This window comes from Scaptodrosophila lebanonensis, unplaced genomic scaffold (genome assembly GCF_003285725.1).
Source record: "Scaptodrosophila lebanonensis strain 11010-0011.00,11010-0021.00 unplaced genomic scaffold, SlebRS2 tig00001412-arrow-pilon, whole genome shotgun sequence".
NCBI classification, from domain to species: domain Eukaryota; kingdom Metazoa; phylum Arthropoda; class Insecta; order Diptera; family Drosophilidae; genus Scaptodrosophila; species Scaptodrosophila lebanonensis.
In genome coordinates, this window is record NW_022060739.1 from 2862631 (window position 1) to 2881801 (window position 19171).

At 40.8% G+C, this 19171-nt stretch overlaps 5 protein-coding genes across 5 annotated transcripts; 3 read left to right on the forward strand and 2 right to left on the reverse strand.

Moving 5' to 3' along the window:
• Positions 1–2903: 2903 nt before the first annotated feature.
• On the forward strand, positions 2904–4131 carry LOC115631609 (lysosomal aspartic protease-like). The gene is given in 2 exon segments (XM_030528413.1): positions 2904–3053; positions 3055–4131. Coding segments are annotated over 2 exon segments (1146 nt in total). The 3' UTR covers positions 4051–4131.
• Positions 4132–5228: 1097 nt separating this feature from the next.
• LOC115631652 (lysosomal aspartic protease-like) lies at positions 5229–6487 on the forward strand. The gene has a single exon (XM_030528464.1). The coding sequence runs from the start codon at positions 5229–5231 to the stop codon at positions 6432–6434; it is 1206 nt and encodes a 401-aa protein (XP_030384324.1). The 3' UTR covers positions 6435–6487.
• A 1985-nt stretch (positions 6488–8472) lies between these two features.
• LOC115631118 (lysosomal aspartic protease-like) lies at positions 8473–9702 on the forward strand. The gene has a single exon (XM_030527779.1). The coding sequence runs from the start codon at positions 8475–8477 to the stop codon at positions 9612–9614; it is 1140 nt and encodes a 379-aa protein (XP_030383639.1). The 5' UTR covers positions 8473–8474; the 3' UTR covers positions 9615–9702.
• Positions 9703–11159: 1457 nt separating this feature from the next.
• Positions 11160–14189, reverse strand: LOC115631223 (protein grainyhead). Its single transcript, XM_030527932.1, has 5 exons — positions 14134–14189; positions 13881–13977; positions 13245–13810; positions 11634–11995; positions 11160–11172 (listed from the first exon to the last, which is right to left on the reverse strand). Exons 2-5 carry the CDS (start codon positions 13951–13953, stop codon positions 11160–11162), a joined length of 1014 nt encoding a protein of 337 aa, XP_030383792.1. The 5' UTR covers positions 13954–13977; positions 14134–14189.
• Positions 14190–15270: 1081 nt separating this feature from the next.
• LOC115631631 (secretion-regulating guanine nucleotide exchange factor) lies at positions 15271–17196 on the reverse strand. Its single transcript, XM_030528440.1, has 4 exons — positions 16680–17196; positions 16356–16607; positions 15535–16298; positions 15271–15471 (listed from the first exon to the last, which is right to left on the reverse strand). Exons 1-4 carry the CDS (start codon positions 16695–16697, stop codon positions 15378–15380), a joined length of 1128 nt encoding a protein of 375 aa, XP_030384300.1. The 5' UTR covers positions 16698–17196; the 3' UTR covers positions 15271–15377.
• Positions 17197–19171: the final 1975 nt, after the last annotated feature.

Below are 19171 nucleotides of genomic sequence, written 5' to 3' on the forward strand. Positions count from 1 at the left end.
GTCGATATAGCCATGTCCGTCTGTCCGTCTGTCCGTCTGACCGTCTGTCCGTCTGTCTGTCCGTCTGTCTGTCCGTCTGTCTGTCTGTATGAACGCAAGGATCTCCGAAAGTATAAGAGCTAGAATAACCAAACTTGGTATACAGATTCTCCTGAGACCGAGAAAGGACGAGTTTGTTCATTTTTTCTGATCCACCCCCCCACTCCCCCCCTATTCAAGATTTTCTATAACTCCCGTAATTCTTGGAATTTTGAACTAAAATTTGGTAGTCACATTAGGTTAGTAATTATATATCCGTATACCAAGTTTCATTATGAAAGAATGATCAGAAAGAAAGTTATAGCCATATAACCAGGCCCAATGCACACATACATACATATGTACAAGTACTCAAACACGCATAAGGCACGATTCTGATGTAAATGTAAATGTATCTATGCATGCATGAAATATTTTATATTTAATTTAGTTAATTAATTAAATTAATTTAGTTAATTAATTAAATTAAATTAATTAATTAATTTAATTTAATTAATTTAATTACTTTTTTGTGGGGTGGTACAGGGTATTTAAGAGTTGAGCCTGCTCGACTTTAGCATTCCTTTCTTGTTTCTATTTAATTACAAACAGAACAGTAGCAGGACCCTATAACTCGTTTTTATACAATTAAAAAAATTATACTCCTCGGTCCTCTCGTTTAACTAAACAACAGTTGCAGGAAAAATGCGATAATTTTTAAAAACCATTAGGCACATTTGTCAAATTGTAATTAATTCGTTTTAAAATTTTGCCATCAAAAAATGATTATTAGAAGTTATAGACAGAATTGGTGTTCTTCCCCCTAGCGGCGAATAAACATTATTAATTCCACTGGTTCTTGTCCTGGCTGGAATGCTTCGAGCTTCACATACTAGCCGCTAGGTGGCATAGGATTGTATTTTAATTATGAGTTTCACAATAAACATTTAAAATTTCTTTTCTATATCTTAGCTATCTTTCGATTTGAATTAACGATACAGCCGAGATTTTAGAGTATTTCTAATTATATAAATAAAGCTCAGCTTTTGAAGTTAGTCGAACGGATATTGTGACTGTACGAGGAATTAAAAGAGAGGAATTAAAAGATAAAGCATACTGTCCTCTTTAGCTATCTCCGGGAAAATCTTAGACCACTTACTGCTGTGAGTTCAAAACTAGCAAAAAACTTTCCCCATCGATTTGGAGATTTTCCTTAATCTTTTTTTTTTCTTATTTATTTCAATGAGCTCGTAATTAGAATTTTGATTTCTCCTCCACTCACTGTTTTTTGTTATGTCTATAACGTCTCTGATTACAATTCGCTGTGAATCGGAGCAATAGTCATAATTGTACAGTTATTTTGTAAGCTTTCTTAGCTTTTTATATAAATATTGTAAATTGTATCAACAGCCTATTTTGTTAATTTAATAAAATAAGTATATCAAGAATATAACAAGAGATAGTTTATTTCCCAAAACGAAACTTAAAGTTGTGCATCCGTCAAATAAAAAATTAGGAACTATGTCTAATCGAAATTGGTGAAGTGTTTAAATCCGAAGAACTATTGAAAATATGTTTCTTGTTTTTTATCAATATTTATATAGTTATGTAACTCAGCTTAAGGCCACGGAGCTATAGCTTATTCATGCCGTTCGTATGTCGATTTCACATCGCATAGGAACATTTAAAAAATAAATAAATAAAAAAATGTTTCTTGAGGCTAATACTCTATACTCTGCTATATGTATTAGACACTTTTGAGTCAAATAACGCAATTTTTTGTTTGCTTATGTAATTATTTTTCAATTCAATTCCTCGATCGGTATTCCACTGACATTTCCTATGTCCCTAGAGTATGGAAAGATCTTAAGATCTTAGATTCTTAAAATTATAATTGTATTTTTAAAAATTAACCTGAAGTAAGCCTCATATTTATTATTTGTATTGATTATTACTTAAAGGAATACCCATTTATAATAATTGTATTAATCATATGCTTTTCTTCTTATACACAATTCTCTAATTTCCTAATAACTTACTATATATTATACCTTATGGTTGCTATTAAACTACTTATATGTACAAGTATGGCTAATATTATCAGTTAATTGTGTAATCTTGAATACATAATTTGCAGTCTTCTGACGACTCTCCTGGTACGCATATATTATGAATTTGTAGAAAGATTAGACACATTGAAAAATATGGAGCGTTGTATAAATTCCTCAAAAATGTCACCCAGTTTGTCGGGTCTTTAATATGCTCGATTGCCTTGACGTAATGCTGATAATATTTACATCTATATCAAGTGATTTAAAAACAGTTTGTGGCATTTTAATTGTGTTTTCCTTTCCAAGCAATTAAGCTTTAAGCTTTATATGTTTTGAATCTAACAAGCCCTATATTTTCTGAAAAGACTTTTAACAATTACTGACCCGCAGGCACTTCAAAGTTAGTCGCGCAACTGATTTGTTTTTGTCTACCGATAAGTTATCAATTCAATCAGAACCTGGCCATTCCGCGTAGCTTAAGATATGCGCTATCGATCGCTTAAGTATAAATTTAAATTTTGAATGTTTGCTTAAACAAACACTGCGTCTTCACGTCACTACGAGGCTAGGGAGATGGCCAATTGGCCCACTAATTGATAGCAAGTATTGGATAGGGGCGCATGCAATTCAAGATATGGCCAGGGCCAATCAAAATGCGCAGCACGATAGCGTCAATCAAAACAATCTCGTGCTTGTCGAGTATAAATATGTGGCTCACTTGGCTCCAGTTTATTATTGCCCTCTGTTTGGCAAACCCAACCCATTCTCAGGTAAGACGCAGCAGGGAACTCGGCTAGCCAAAGGGGTTACAAAAAGACTCTTCTATTCTGCAGCATGTTCAAGTTTCTCGTAGCTCTCACTGTGCTGGCACTGGCCAGTGCCGATCTGGCACGCATGCCTATTAAGGCGCGTGAAAACTTCCAGAAGAAGGTCTCGGACATTCGTGGTGAGAAGAATTTGCTGCGCGCCAAATACAATCTGCAATAAGACGCGTGCTGTGGGCGATGAGGAGTTGACAAACTCCATCAACATGGCCTACTATGGGGAGATCACCATTGGCACTCCCCCGCAATCCTTCGAGGTGTTGTTCGACTCCGGTTCATCGAACCTGTGGGTGCCCTCAAGCCACTGCTGGATCTTCGATGTTGCCTGCCAGAAGCACAACAAGTACGATCACGACAAGTCCAGCACCTATGTGAAGAACGGTGAGACCATCAACATCTCATATGGCTCTGGCAGCATGGGAGGCTTCCTGTCTCAGGACACAGTCAGTGTCGCTGGCCTGGATATTGTCGATCAGGTGTTCGCCGAGGCTCAGAGCGAGGCCAGCAGCTTCATTGACGCCAACTTTGATGGTCTGTTCGGTATGGCTTACCAGCAGTTGGCCGAAGATGATGTTGTGCCACCTTTCTACAACATCGTCTCGCAGAAGCTGGTGGATCAGTCGGTCTTCTCCTTCTACATGACCCGCGCTGGCTCCGCCACTGACGGCGGTGAGCTCATTCTGGGCGGTATCGACGACACCCTGTACACCGGTGAGATCACCTACACTCCCGTCACCACCCAAGGCTACTGGCAATTCGAAATGAACTATGCTGAGGTTAATGGCAACCAGGTGTCCACCAGCACCCAGGCTATTGCTGATACCGGCACCTCCCTCATTGTGGTCACCGCTGATGCTTACGAGACCCTCAACGCAGCCATTGGCGCCGTCGAGGAGGATGATGGCAACTACTATGTAGACTGCTCCAGCGTTGACTCGCTGCCCACAATCACCATTAACATTGCCGGCCGCGACTTCCCTCTGCTGCCCTCGGCTTACATTGTGGACGTCCAGAACGATGATGGCAGCACCCTGTGCATGTCCAGCTTCACCTACATGGGCACTGACTTCTGGATCTTGGGCGATGTCTTCATTGGCCAATACTACACCGTCTTCGACTATGGCAACAACCAGGTTGGCTTCGCCACCGTCGCCTAAGGCGTTCATGAAACCGTTAAACGAAATAAACTCAAATGCGAAAATAAATAATCTGCTGAAGTCCGAAATGACGATCCATCATTTTGTAGACAGTGCTTTATTTAGAAAATTTGTACTCGAGCCTGGAAAATGTATAAAGTTCAAAGAGAAAGAAGGGAGAGAGAATCAAATTTGTTTGAAGATTTAATTTCATTTAAAATTCTAGTTAAACGGATCTAGAATCAAACTCATATTTAAATGCGAATGCGAATAATGTTTAAAGTTCTAAGAAAAAGAAGGGGTCACCATAAGAAGCGAGTTCACAACGAATAGATAATGTAACAATCTTGTTCAAAATTGTAATATGAGTGAGGATCCAATTTGTTTGAAGATTGAACATCAATTCAAATTCTATTTACGATTTATTTAGATCTAGAATCGAACTCATATTTAAACTCAGAAGGTGAAAAATGTTTAAAGTTCTAAGAGAAAGAAGGGGTCACCATAAAAACCGAGTCCACCACTAATAGGTGAATGGGCAACCTTTTTTCAAATTGTATTATTCGCAGTGAGGATCCAATTTGTTTGAAGATCATTGAGAATTCTTTTTATATATAGATAGAAAGTGAAAAATGTTTCGAATTCTAAGAAATAGAAGGGGTAGCCGAATTAACAACCTTGTTCTAAATTGTATTATGCGCAGTGATAATCAAATTGGTTTGAAGATTGAATATCTTTTAAAATTCTATTTAAACACATCTAGCCCCGATGTCATATTGAAATGTACAATATTCAAGTTCTTAGTTGAATATCTGTTGTCCAAAAGCTCTTACCACAAATTATGTTGGTCATGCTTTAAACATTTGCTCTAAGCTTTATAAATCCTTTAATTTTTCGATAGAAAACTTTGCTGCAGACTGCAACACTAGATATGGTATCTTCAATAATGAATCCCTCCTTATCGTATGCATGCGCCAGCTGGGTGTCTTTTACATGAAAACACAACAATTATCCCAATCGATCAAGCAGTCCCTATCTATTTTACGATAAATGTTGCTATCTAATATGTGGTGATCAATCCCCGGGAGCTTTTTTTGCTTTGCCTTATCACAGTCATATAAATAGTGGTTCGCCAAGAAGCCACCGCTAGTGTGGCCCAAACTAAAGGCCCCAAACTGTTTAAAATGTGCGTCTCAAGAATGTTTAAAATTGTGGCTCTACTCGCCATTATCGCGCTGGTGGGTGCTGAGCTCAACTGCATAGCTCTCCACAAACGCGACCACAAACTCAGTCGTCACCATCTGAAGGCGAGGGCTAGTGCTCTGCGTCAGAAGTACGCGAAGTTTGTGGACATCACCTACGATTATGGCCAGGACTACAACAACTATGGCTCTAACCAGCCGGACTACGATAATGATTCCAATGTGGAGACTCTCTCGAACTCTGACAACATGGACTACTATGGCGTGATTAGCATTGGCAATCCACCCCAGAGCTTCGAAGTGGTCTTCGATACCGGCTCTGCCAATTTGTGGGTGCCCTCGGCACAATGCAAGGCCGGGGATGTTGCCTGCCAGCAGCACAATCAATATAACTCGGGAGCATCAAGCACCTATGTGCCAAACGGACAGAACTTCTCGATACAGTATGGCACCGGCAGTGTGTCCGGATTCCTCTCAACCGACACGGTCACCATTGCAGGTCTGTCCATAACGAATCAGACGTTTGGCGAGGCGATTTCGGAGCCAGGCACCAGTTTCACGAACGTCGACTTTGATGGCATTCTCGGCCTGGGTTATCAGCCCCTAGCTGTTGATGATGTAATGCCACCTTTCTACAATCTCTACATGCAGGGACTCATTGACTTGCCCCAATTCGGCTTCTTCCTGGACCGCAATGGCACCGCTCTCGATGGCGGCTTCATGACGCTGGGCAGCTTTGATGCCACCTCCTACAGTGGTGCCATGACCTACGTGCCTGTCTCACAGCCCGCCTACTGGCAGTTCGGCGTGAACAACGTCACCTTTAATGGCAATGTACTGTGCAATAATTGCCAGGCAGTTGCTGATACCGGCACCTCGCTTATCGCCTGTCCCCCTTATGTCTACCAGCTGCTGAACAGCCTGATTGGTGCCACGAACATCGACGGGGACTACTTTGTGGATTGCACCACAGTCTCCAGCCTGCCCGTGCTGAGCTTCTACATTGGTGGCACCCTGTTCGTGCTTCCTCCCTCGGTCTACATCACCCAGTTTTCGGACTCGGCCAACAACACGTACTGCATGTCCAGCTTCACCTACATAGGCACGAACTTCTGGATTCTTGGCGATGTCTTCCTCGGCCAGTTTTACACCGAATTCGATTTGGGCAACAACCGCCTGGGCTTTGCCCAAATCAGTAATTAATATGTGATATAAAAACATATTTACAAGTAATATAACATGTGCTCGATATTTAATCATCCGCCTTTTATTTTTAAACAGCTCTAAAATAATCCAAATCTATATATAAAAATAGCTCGAAAAAATAAACTAAAACAGCTACTAGTAGTTTTTTTGGACGGTACCCTATCTTAAGTACGTAATGAATACATTTATTAAATTATATTGAAAGTGGGGAAGATTAGCTATTTAAGGCACTACGGGTGAGCTCCACCGTAAAGGAAGAAACAAAAGAAGCACTACTATGAAAACATTAATTGGAAGAAAATAGCGCAAAAGATGGGGCGGATGCATCATGAAGAATCAGTTCAGTTTGCTTTTGAAATATCAAACCCAATAAAGACACATCTCGATTAGAGAAGCGATTATTATAGGGAAGGTGTGGAGCTCCTCAAATTTAATGATCGTGTAGTCTAAAACAAACCAGTACCTGTTTTTATATCGAATTTATTCAAAAATGAACCTAGAAACATTCCATTGCAACATCCGAAGTCTGTAAAATTAAATATAAACAGAATTTCAACTCGAATAAAGCTGCGACAAGAATCGTAACGGAATCGACTTCTTCGATGTTTAATACTTTTGTTAAAAATTAATATCTTCTGAAAATCGATTAATCGTTTAAGTTAAATGCGTATTGAATTAGCACATCATTACTTGAAAGTAGGGTTGTAATAAACTACAAAGAATCAATGTTTCACACAATCGATATTTCAAGTGCCATCGATTGTATTCCGATAAGTCGCGACAGATAATCAATGCATCGATTCATTTATTTGTGCTGAAAAAAAACTCTTTATGTTTGGTTTTAAATATTGAGTCTCCAACAATATTTCCTTTACCTTTGAATTCCTTTTAAAATAAGCTTTCGATGTTTTTGCCAAAGCATCGATTATAGTCGATGTATCGCGTACCAAAAAACAACGGAAAACATCGCGTACTCACAATATAAATTTAGTTGAATTCGTTATATTAAGTTTTATAATATAATCGACAGTATTATTGTTGATATTATGAATAAATAAAATAAAATAAACATCGACTATTTAAAAAACAATCGAAGTTTTTTTACAACCCCATCTTGAAAGTATAGCTGATAATGTATGGTCTCTTTGGAAATGACAATTATATGTAATTAATTAATTTGGAGAACATCGGAAAAGAACGATTTAGTCAACATCTGTTATTTAAAGCTCGGAGATCTGCAAAATAGTGTTCTCTGATGGAAGAGTAACTGCAGTGCTTTAAATATCTAGAAAAGAATTAAGTGCTTATATTAAACAGCCATTGAAAAATTTCCTTAGTGGTCTCTTCATTCCCTCCCCTATCTCTTCTAACCATGAGTGTTTTGCAGATACTTGTAGTAGTCCCTTTATTTATGCTACTTATGGTTGTCTTCAAACAAGCTTAGACCACTACTTAGTCCAGTTTAGAAATAGGTGTAAATATTGTTTTTACGTCGAACTATTCTTAAAGATTACAAATGTAAGAGCCTTCAGTTCCATGGAGATACGAGGTTCAAAGCCCCTAAGCAGTACACTTAATAGCAATAATAAAGGAATAATTAAATATCAATAGGGTGTGCAGAAGGCCATCAGGTGTCCCCGCTTATTTGCTACACAATGCGGCCTATCAATCCATCTGACAATCCCTTAAAAAGTAGCTTTCCACTTCGGTCGTTTGACAGACTCGTTTGCCGCCTCAAAGTATTGCAAATCTAATGATTATAATGCACACCTACAAACACTCAACAATGGCCAAGTAGCCGATATTAGGAACGTGCCGCGTTATCTGCTCTGGATTGATTGACTCGGGCACAAGTACCGTTAGTATCTTGGATGATAAGAGCGGGAGGGTTGTGTGCTATAAATGAAAGTGTCTGGCCTATTTACCATTTAGTTTATTTCCAATAAACAAATAGGTAAGTGGCTGCTTCTGGCACAATACATTCATTGTAGGTGCAACTCTAAGCGGTTCCCAACTGTCTTTCTGTTGCAGCAAAAAATGTTTAAGGTTTTGGGAGCTTTGGCAGTGATCGTCGCTTTGGCGAGCGCTGAGTTGCACCGCGTGCCCGTGCACAAGCGTGAGAACTTCGTGAAGACGCGTGAGAATGTGCTGGCCGAGAAGGCCTTCCTCCGCTCCAAATACCGCCTGCCCACCCCACGCGCTCTCAACGAGGAGGAGCTCTCCAACTCCCTGAACATGGCCTACTATGGTGAGATCACCATTGGCACACCCCCCCAGTCCTTCGAGGTGTTGTTCGATTCTGGCTCCTCTAACCTGTGGGTGCCTTCCAACACCTGCCCGAGCACCGGTTGTCTGAATCACAAGCAGTACGACTCGAGCGCCTCCAGCACCTATGTGGCCAATGGTGAGAGCTTCGCCATCCAGTATGGCTCTGGCAGTCTGTCCGGCTTCCTGTCCACCGATACTGTCGATGTCAATGGCCTGACCATCACCAGCCAGACCTTTGCCGAGGCCACCTCTGAGCCAGGCACCAACTTCAACGACGCCAACTTCGATGGTATTCTTGGCATGGCCTACGAATCCCTGGCTGTCGATAGCGTCGTCCCTCCCTTCTACAACATGGTGTCTCAGGGTCTGGTTGATAGCTCTGTGTTCTCCTTCTACTTGGCCCGTGCTGGCTCTGCCACAGATGGTGGTGAGCTGATCTTCGGTGGCTCCGACTCCAGCCTGTACACCGGCTCTCTGACCTATGTGCCCATCTCCGAGCAGGGATATTGGCAATTCACCATGGCCAGCGCCACCATCGATGGATACTCGGTGTGCAGCAGCTGCCAGGCCATCGCCGATACCGGCACTTCCCTCATTGTCGCCCCCGAAGATGCCTATGAGATCATCAGCGAGCTGATTGGTGCTGACACAAGCGATGGCAATCTGGTCGATTGCTCCTCGGTTAGCTCAATGCCGGTTCTCACCCTGAACATTGGCGGCACCGACTTCACTCTGGAACCCTCTGCCTACATCATTCAGTCGACAGACAGCGATGGCACCGTCTCCTGCATGTCCGCTTTCGAATATATGGGCACCGATTTCTGGATCTTGGGTGATGTCTTCATTGGTCAATACTATACTGAGTTCGATTTGGGCAACAACCGCATCGGTTTCGCTCCAGTCGCCTAAGCAGCCTATCCATACTTGTAGTATCTTGTAGTACCAAATAAACAAAGGCAAGTTGCGCCGATGGTTATACTATATCCTTACAAATGTACCTTTCCGCCTTTATATAAATGTAAACGTTTATTTACAAAGACAAAAGTTTTTTGAGTAAAGACTTTTTCAAAACTTAAGAAAACCTGCTAGCTGTCCGAGTTACATGAGAATAAAAGAACATATAGTATATCGAATATGTTTGCAATGGATTTTATTCCCAGAAATTTCAAAAAATTGTTCGTTTCTTCCAACGGCAGGTATTTGATATCAAAGAATCATCGTTTGATAATGAGCTAAATGCGAGTATTCAGTTAGAATCACAACTTCCAACCTTATATATCATAGTGAAGCATTGATCGAACATGATAATTCACAATCTACATTATAAATGATAGAAATGCTCGTTAGAGTTCGGGTTGCTCATGAGGCCCGAACGATGATCCACTCGATCAATACCGACAAACAAAATAGACGTGGACCAGGATAGTTTGTTATTCGTAAACTCGGTTTATAGAAATGGATTTGTTAATCAGAATAAAACATGAATTGTCTTCCTTAAAGATAAATATTTTATAACTTTTTGGGTTTTAGAAATTTTGATACGTTAGTCTCTTTTTTTTAAAACTATCGCTAAAGAAATAATATCTTTGGAAGTACAAGTATTGGTCCTAATTAAATATGGAAAATTGTTCCTTCAACCATCCATTAGGAAGAAAAGTAGACATGTGCGTCAGAATTCTTGCAAATAACGCAAAAGATGGGGCGGATGCTGCAAGAAGAATCTGGGTAAAATTTGTTTAGGGATAACAAATCCAATAGAAATAGAAAATAAATATAGAATATAGAAAATTGTTCCTTCAACCATCCATTAGGAAGAAAAGTCGAAATGGGGCGGATGCCGCAAGAAAAATCTGTTGAAATTCGCTTTAGGGATAACAAATCTAATAAGGCACGTCTCGATTAGTGAAAAGGTGGGATTTCCCGTCAAGGAACATCAAGTTTAATAATCGTGTAGTCTAAAATAAATCACTTCTGTTTTTGTATCGAATTTACTTAAAAATTGAACCTAGAAATGTTATCTTGTAACATCTATGATATATCAAATTAAATGTCAGCAGAATTTCAACTCGAATAGAGCTTTAAAAAGAATCGATTTGGTCGGAGTTTAACATTTTTGCTACAAATCGTTATTTTTTGTGAGAATCGTTTAATCGTTTAAGTTAAGTGCGTATTGAATTAGCAAATCATTACTTAAAAGTGACGCTGACAACATATGATCTTATTGGAAATGTGAATAAAATGTAATTAAATATATCTTTGGAAGTACAATTATTGGTCCTAATTGAATACAGAAAGTTGTTTTATTAATTTTTTGTTGGTATTTCATCATCAGTTCAATAATTCAGCATTAGAGACATTTCCTGTAAAAAAAAAAGCATTTCAACTCCAAATATTTCATTTTTTTAGTAAGATATCGCTGCCATTAACAATTAATATTCGAAAAGTTTATAGCGGCTACACAGAAATACTGAATAATTCAGACAGTTAATTTTTAAAGGAATACTTAATACGGTTTTGGAATACGCAAACATTTTGCGAATGGTGCTCTAAGATGTTGGACAGGCTCCATTCGAGTTGAACAAAGGACTTTCCCTTCCGTGGAGTTCTTTGGAACTTTGCTTAAAGCTGTTCGCGACTGATTTATCAGTTCGCTGGCCTGATTACATATAGCCAGCTGACGGCTCTCTGGCAGCTCCGTTTGGAGTAGATGTTGGCATGCTGGGCGTAATATTTGGACCAGAGCCGTTGCTGCCATGGCCGCTCCCATAGATGGCACGCGGACTCCGGCCAGTTGCATTCTGCTGCTGCTGCTGCATCTGAAGCTGATGCAGATGTTGCTGCTGCTGTTGTTGCTGATGCAGTTGATGGAGCTGACGCAGCTGCACGTGCTGGTGGAGCTCCAGCGTGCTCTGCAACTGGTGCTGGAACAGGAGCAGTTGCTGCTCCGTTTGTGGTGCCGAGACCGAGAACAGAGCGGCCGCTGAAACCGTACTAGGCACGGCACTGGCACGCAAACGGGGCGCGAACAGCTGATAGATCTGCGTTATATCGGCGGCCATCGGGGTGGCTGCCACTTGGGTGACTGTCGACAGATTGGAGCTTGACAAGGGCAAGGACTCTGTCCCGGCGACTTGACGTTGCTGCTGTTGTTGTTGTTGTTGTTGCTGCTGCTGTTGCTGCTGCTGCTGTTGTTGCTGCTGCTGTTGTTGCTGCTGATGGTACAGTTGACAGGCCAGATTGTGGTAGCTGCAGAACTGACTGAAGTTATTGAAGTTAGATGGAGCGACGACCTGAAAACAAAGTCGATTGTCAGAAAAATTGCAAAACTTTTAAAAACTTCAATATTCAAATTGTACATTTAGGTACAGTGAAAGCTCTCTTAATGGACACTCTCTTCGGCGGACACTTTCTAAAACATTCGATCGGTGTATAAAGTATTTATTTTATTTGGGTGTCTGGCCAAGAGCATTTTACCTGTATACCTCATTCCCTCATAACAAATCCTTGTATTTTGCTCTCACCAATATTCAAAAGAGTCTCGGACGAGGGCAGGGGCACAATTTCGCCGACTAGCTACTCTTGTGCGTTTATTATAATCCGATTTACTATGATTTTTTAAATGAATTTTTAAAATCGCATTGGGAAATACCATAAGCAATCCCAGAGGGTCGATTTCTTACAATAATATAATAATATATATGTTTAAACAGTATTTTAAGAAGCAATATTTGATTCTACGCTGATACTGCATTTTTATCATTGAAGAAGTTTCGGATGCAACATTCGAGCCAAGGTCCTAAATTTGTCCCTTGCATTGCCTTTTATTGTGTTTTGAATTATAGCTATTGAAGACCTAATATTTAAGATATTTCTATAAGAAATTTCTGAAAGAAATAGAAGAAATATTTCGCACCTACACATAAGAACTTGCTTTAATAATATCACAAAAAAGTGGAGCACACTCAAAGATCCTGAGAAGAATTACTGGAACTACATTGTATATACGCAATGAAAACTTTCCATCTTAAGAATTGATTAGTAAAAGTTAAAATAGATCAACAATAGTTTAAAGACTCATCTAAATTGTCATTCCAATCTAATCGTCTTCTGAAAGGCAACGTAATTCCGAAATTAAATTAACACCCAGTTCAGTTCTTAATACTTGTGACCGTTAATTGTAATTCAACTAAGTACCTAGATTATGATTTTAATACGTAGCGTCATGTTCTCTAAATAATGCGATATGCTTGATAAATAGTATTGATAGAAACTTATTATATAGTTTGTATTAGTTGCAACATTTATCCCAAACTTTCTTATGAAATCTATTAAAAAATTTTATGTGTATTTTGGGACATCTTATAACTCATGATTAGAGAGTTGGATATAGCCGCATTTTCATACTTGGCTTATCAATCAGATGAGAGTTTACGCTTTTGGGGAATGGATGAAGAATTAGGGAATAAGTGACGAAAAAGGAAACTCTTAATTCCAAATAAATATCTAGTTCTATGCAACACGTACTACCCATAAACTTACACTAGCGTAGTTGGAGTTTGTCACTGGAGGCACAGCACTGGTGGTCTGACGCTCGAATCCAGCATAGGGACCTCCGGCGGTCGATGGCTTGGCGGCAGCTGTTGGGCGCTCAAAGCCGGGCGGCTCGCGCGCAGCCGTTGAAACGGTTGAAGGCGCAGTATTCGTTGTATTAGTGTTGCCAAAACGCACACCGTACACGGGATTTGCGGCGTCGTTGGCATCTGCAGATACTTCATCGCTTTGGGGCACAACTGCTGGCTCCTCGAAGCATAGCGTCAAGTCCTCGGGAAAGTCCAAGAAGCTATCGCCGGCAAGGGCATAATTCTGAGCAGCCTTGTAGTAGCCATCACCATCGGGTTTCGGATGTCCGGTAGTGTCGCCGTAGAGAGCACGCTCTATTTCGGCTTGATACAGAGACTTGGAGCCGAGGCCGCCGGCGGCACCACTGCCAGCTCTGCGTCCACTGCTCGGTGGTGATAACACGATATCGCGCTCATGAACGCCCAGCACTGCGTCGCTGTGGGTGGGACGCCAGATTTTCAAAGCCAGCTGTTCGGCAATGTTGGCTGCAGAGGCAGAGTATACAATTGCCCGATATATTGTAGCTATTGGAGTAGGGATCAGGGTTGGGGTTACCTGTGCCGGTCGCCTTTGTCTGCTTCGCTGCTTGGGCGGCAACGGCCTCGAACATTTCCTTATGGTTTGGCATTTTTCGTTTGCCGTTTGCAAATATCTGAAATTGCAATTGGAAGTATAAACTTTTTATGACAACACTACATTTTCCTGCTACTCCATTCACAAATAATTCTAGCTTTGATCAGAGACGAGTTCAATCCAAACACCGCCCGAACACAAACTAAAAACACCCATGAGGGGGCGATGATCTTACACCAAGCTTTGTAATACGATCCTCACTTTGTTTATAGGCGGACAAGCAATGGAGACAAAGGCTGTTGTGATTGATTTAAACCGAAACTATGCCAGAAAATAGTATAAACAATAATTTACACTTGTATACACATTTTTACGAAGGCAGGAATAAGCGCGTACGTCGTTCCTAGAAGCTTGCGAAAGAAGAAGAATTGCGTACAGGCGCCGGCAAGCTACACATGAGATGGGTAGCACTGGCGCCAGAAATGTTCTTGTACATTTTCAAATTTCGTCATTTCCAAACACTACTTACTAGCAAGGCTGAATGGCTGATTAAAGAACTATTAACGAAAATCGAATATCGAAGCTAAAGGAAAAGAGTTTTAAGGAAAAAGTAATGCTTTTTTTCAGTGACTACGTAAAATATTATTATTACAATAACTTTCCTTAATGTGTTAAAAGTAATGGTAGCATTCGTAAAATTAAAAAAAAATACATACATACGTAGTTTTCTAGCACTATTTCAGGGCAGACAATAACAGCGGGAATGCTTTTAGCGTTCTTTTAAAATTTGAAAAAAAAAACATTGTTTTATACTAAAAAAATAATTCGTCTGAATTTCCTTGAGGTTTTTTTATGGAGATAGGGAGTGCTTTTCATTCTATTCTATACTCAGCGTTCGCGGAGTCCTTTCTCTGATTGAATGAGAAAGAAATCACTGGGGAATATTTAGGAAAAAAAGGGAGTTGATTCTCTCCACCTTCTTGGTTCGATTTTGCAACTTAAACTCTTCCTTGGTTCGCCTTTTGACTCCAATGAAGAGTTCAAATAGGTCGCTTTGTAGGTTGGGGCTGTAAGCCAACAATAGAGTTTGTTAAGGATAAAGGTTTATTTTTATACAAAAGTAATTATGTATAAGGAATTTTTACGTAATGCATAACAATATTTTAGAGTCTAATAAAAATTGGTTGAATAACCAAAACACCCATTCGTTAGTGGAAAACCTTTCATTTCTGAAAGCATTTCTATTTCAAAGTCATTTTCAAATACGTTTAATGATATTAAAAGCTTTAAAGATGCTGCGATACCCAGAGTCTTGAAATAAGTGAACATACAATAAAAAAGCGACCTGTATTTAATAAATTACATCCATCTGTTTCGGTGATAATTCAACCATATAATAGAAAACAACTTTAACAACCTTTGGTATTTTAATTACTTATTCAATTTCAACATTGAAGAATCGAAAATATAATTAACAATTTACTCGTTCTGCGGCTCGCAAACGGCATAACAAAAGCCGGCGCCTGTTCCCGCCAACTTGCAGTTGGGCAACTTAACGAGCGTGGGACTGCATCTGTAAAGGATATGCATCTGGCATAAGCAAATTTAAGGCCTAACTCAATCTCAATACACTCACAAATTCTCTGTAGAATCGTTGCCACAATTGCCATGTTCATTCCAGCCCCAGGTGTAGATCTCGCCAGTTGTCGTCCGCAGCAGTCCATGCTCAGCACCCAGGTGCACAGCCGCTGGCTTCTTATCCTCAGCAATTTTCAACTGCGTTGGCAAAGCCTGTTGTTCGCTAAACTGTCCAACGCCCAGTTGTCCATAGCAGTTGCGCCCCCAGAGCAATATCTCATTGGTCTTCAGCACTGCGGCATTGTGGGTCCAACCCACGGCCAACTTACGCACATCGTTCTCGAAAAGAAAGGCGTTGCATTGTCCAAATTTGTTGTCCCCGAGCGCCACGACACGTTTGGTGCCACCTCCGTACGCCAGATCCAGACACTTGAGCAGCAAGTGATGCTGTCCGCTGGACAGCGATATAATGCGTAGCTCCTTGGGATTATGCGCTTGTATCTTGAGCACCTCGGCGCGATTCAGCGAAGTCGATGTGATAGCCAGCTCAATGGGTGACGGATCCATGATTCGCAAACGACCGAATACGTAGATCTTGTTATCCTCGGTGAGCACGGCACAGTGTCGCAGACCGAAACTTATGCGCAGGGCGTGCTCATCACGCGGCAAGCGCACAGGCATCGGTCGACGCACAGCCATAAAACCGCGCTGGCAAATCCCAAGCTGCTGAAAGGCATTCGAGCCCCACACATAAAGACGTTTGTTTACCGTAATGGCGCCCGAGATGTCCCAGCCACAGCTGATGCTTTCAATGGGCACTTCCTGACAGTATATATCAATATAGTTAATACATGACGGATAACTATTGAAGCTGCTCACCTCGAAGAATTCCGTGGGCACCATTTGGAATTCACAGTGACAGAGTTCGGTCGAGTTCAAGCCCAATTGGCCGCGATTGTTCCAACCACAGGCATGCACACGCCCATTGCTGTCGAGCACCAGAACATGCCCGCCCCCACCCCGTATGGAGCGCACTAGCTGCGGCAGAAACGAGCCCTTGGGCAGGCGTTGTGGGGACGAGCAAAGCTCCGATTCGTAGCCAAGGCCAAGCTGACCGTGAGAATTGGCGCCCTATGTAGGAAGTCAGTCATTAATTTGCATTGCAAATGCCACAATCGTTGGCGTTACATGTTGTGGTCTTACCCAGGCATACACCTCCATATTGTTGTCCACCAGTTGCGCCTACGTCGGAGTTGGCGTCGGCGTCACAGTCACCGTCACCGTCGGCGCTGCACTTCCGGTTTACGTTTCACACTTTGATTTAATGCGCTGCAGTCACGCCAATTGCGCCTGCCTTGCTCTTCCTCTTCCGGGGCTTCCTTGTGGCTCACTTGGCGTTGGTGGCGACGTCGCGTCCTGCACTGTGCGCTGCTCATGTATAACTGAGACTGTGCTTTGGTTCTGAAATACCTTTTATACTTATTATTTCGTGTGCGATTTCGTTGTTGTTCCTGGCTTGGCATGTGAGTTGCGCATTTTCTGTTGGCTCGCTACCTTTACCCTCAATCGGCTTCTGTGCGTGTTTCGATTTCGTGGGTGCGGTTGCACTTTAATTACAACTTGCACTACAGTTGATGGTTTAATTTGCGTTGTGCATTAATAAATTCGTTGTTTTTTCCAATAAATCAGAAAAAGATTGTTTACTTCAATGGTAGTGCTGTCAACTTTTCTTAATCATGCACTTTGTTTACAATTTGCAGAGAATAGAGCCGCTAAGATAGCCGGTTCGATAGGTTGGCAGCATAGGCAGTGACTCATAAAATGAACGTGCACACAATCTGGTTCACAGCATCAATGAGCGGTTCCAGAAGCGCTTAAATCACACATTTAAGTTGGCTTTACAAAACAGTTGAACAACAAAAATAAAAATGGCTGGCATAACGGAAAGAAACTTAATATAGTTTAAAAACATATTGATTTAACTTAAATTACAGTAAAGAAAAACATCGCAGTAGTTTCTAAATGCACGCACCCAAAAGTATGCTACAACAAAATATCTACAGTGATGCGGTTTCATATCAGCCAGCTTTGCGTAGATAGCAGCAGCAAGGTAACGTTCTGTTGAAAATAAAAAATATTTAAAATTTCAAAAATTCAGATTTTTAGGAGCATACGTAGTTTTTTGTTAAACGATTTCCGTCTGTATTTATTTCAATTGTATTAAAAATTATAACTGGGAATTGTTATAATGAACAAATTATTTAGGCAGGTGGAAAAAGTATAAATAATTTAGAAAATGTATAATTTTTGATTAAAATAATGTTTAGTTTTCTCGGTGTTGAAGTGGATTTCCGAATCGGGTTTGATAAATGATATAAAATTGTAGGCAACTCGAAAATCGGTTATCTATAAAACTATTACATTATAAATAAGAAAAATATAGTCAAATGAAAAATAGAAATTGGCAACATAAAAAAAAAAACTAAAATATCCAATTACTAATTAGCTCGTTTTTTGCAAGCTACTACGGGTTATTGATTATTTCCCATTACAATTGTTCTAATTAACGCATAGTCATAATTTTTGCTATCAATTCAATTGTGGAAAATGATTATTTTGGCACACATTTGTTGGCGGGTCCTAAAGGATTTAAGGCGCCATTTATCAGTCTTTCCTTGCTGCTTCGGGTGAAAGCTCTTCCCGGATCCCTCACTGGCCTTGCTTGATTTTAATGCAATAACTAATTGCGGACTGTCGCCCTCGGGACGACCAACTTGACTTAAGCTCCATAATATTTTAATTATGACAACTTGCAAGTTGATAAAATTGTAAATTAATACGCGCATCAGCATCAGCATCGTCATTGGGCTTCGTGCTGCATGCTGCATGCTGCCTGCTGTCTACTTCATGCCTCGTACCACAGCTTCGTGCGGCTACTGGGCCGCATGTGGCTTGCTTAATTGGCGATGGTGAAGCGGAGATAAAAGTTAAGGCCGATCCATTGCAATGTTGATAAGCAAATTGCCAAAAATTTACAACAAAATTGTGAGTTTAATTTGTAAATAAATTCTGCATACCCTTTGCCCGACATCCCATACCCTATAGCCCCGAAGCCCAAAGCCCATAGCCTTTAGGCCGTATCCGATGTCCCCGTGCCCGCAATGTGCGTGTAAATTATGCGCACTTTCACCAACTTGCAAGTTGCTGTTGTTGTTGTTGCTGTTGCTGTTCTGCCTTTTGTGGCACGCCACGAGTTCGCAGTCTTGTCTGCAATCCCTTGCTTGATCTGTCCCCCAGTCTGTCTGTCTGTCTGTCCGTTCGTCCGTCTGTTCGTCTGATTGTGCGTCGAAATTAATTAGTCGTGCTTCATTGTGGTCTGCGTAGGTGGTTTCTTCCTTTCGCAGTTTCTTCGCCAGTTCCCCACTTGTTGTTGCCGCTCCTTGTCATCAATTTATGCATATTTATTACAATTTTTATATATAAATTGTGTGACATTATGAAGCGCTTTAAATGAATTGCACGCCATATGCAAATCAACGTGCATGTTGCGCGCCACGGGTGCGAATACCGCCAGCATTAACCCATTAGGCCCTAGAGACGATTGCTGCTACACTTTTTTTTTAACGCTACAAAGGCTCAAATATTGTAATTTTTGGTTCAAGAAAGCAGAACTATAGTTTCCAAAGACTAACAAT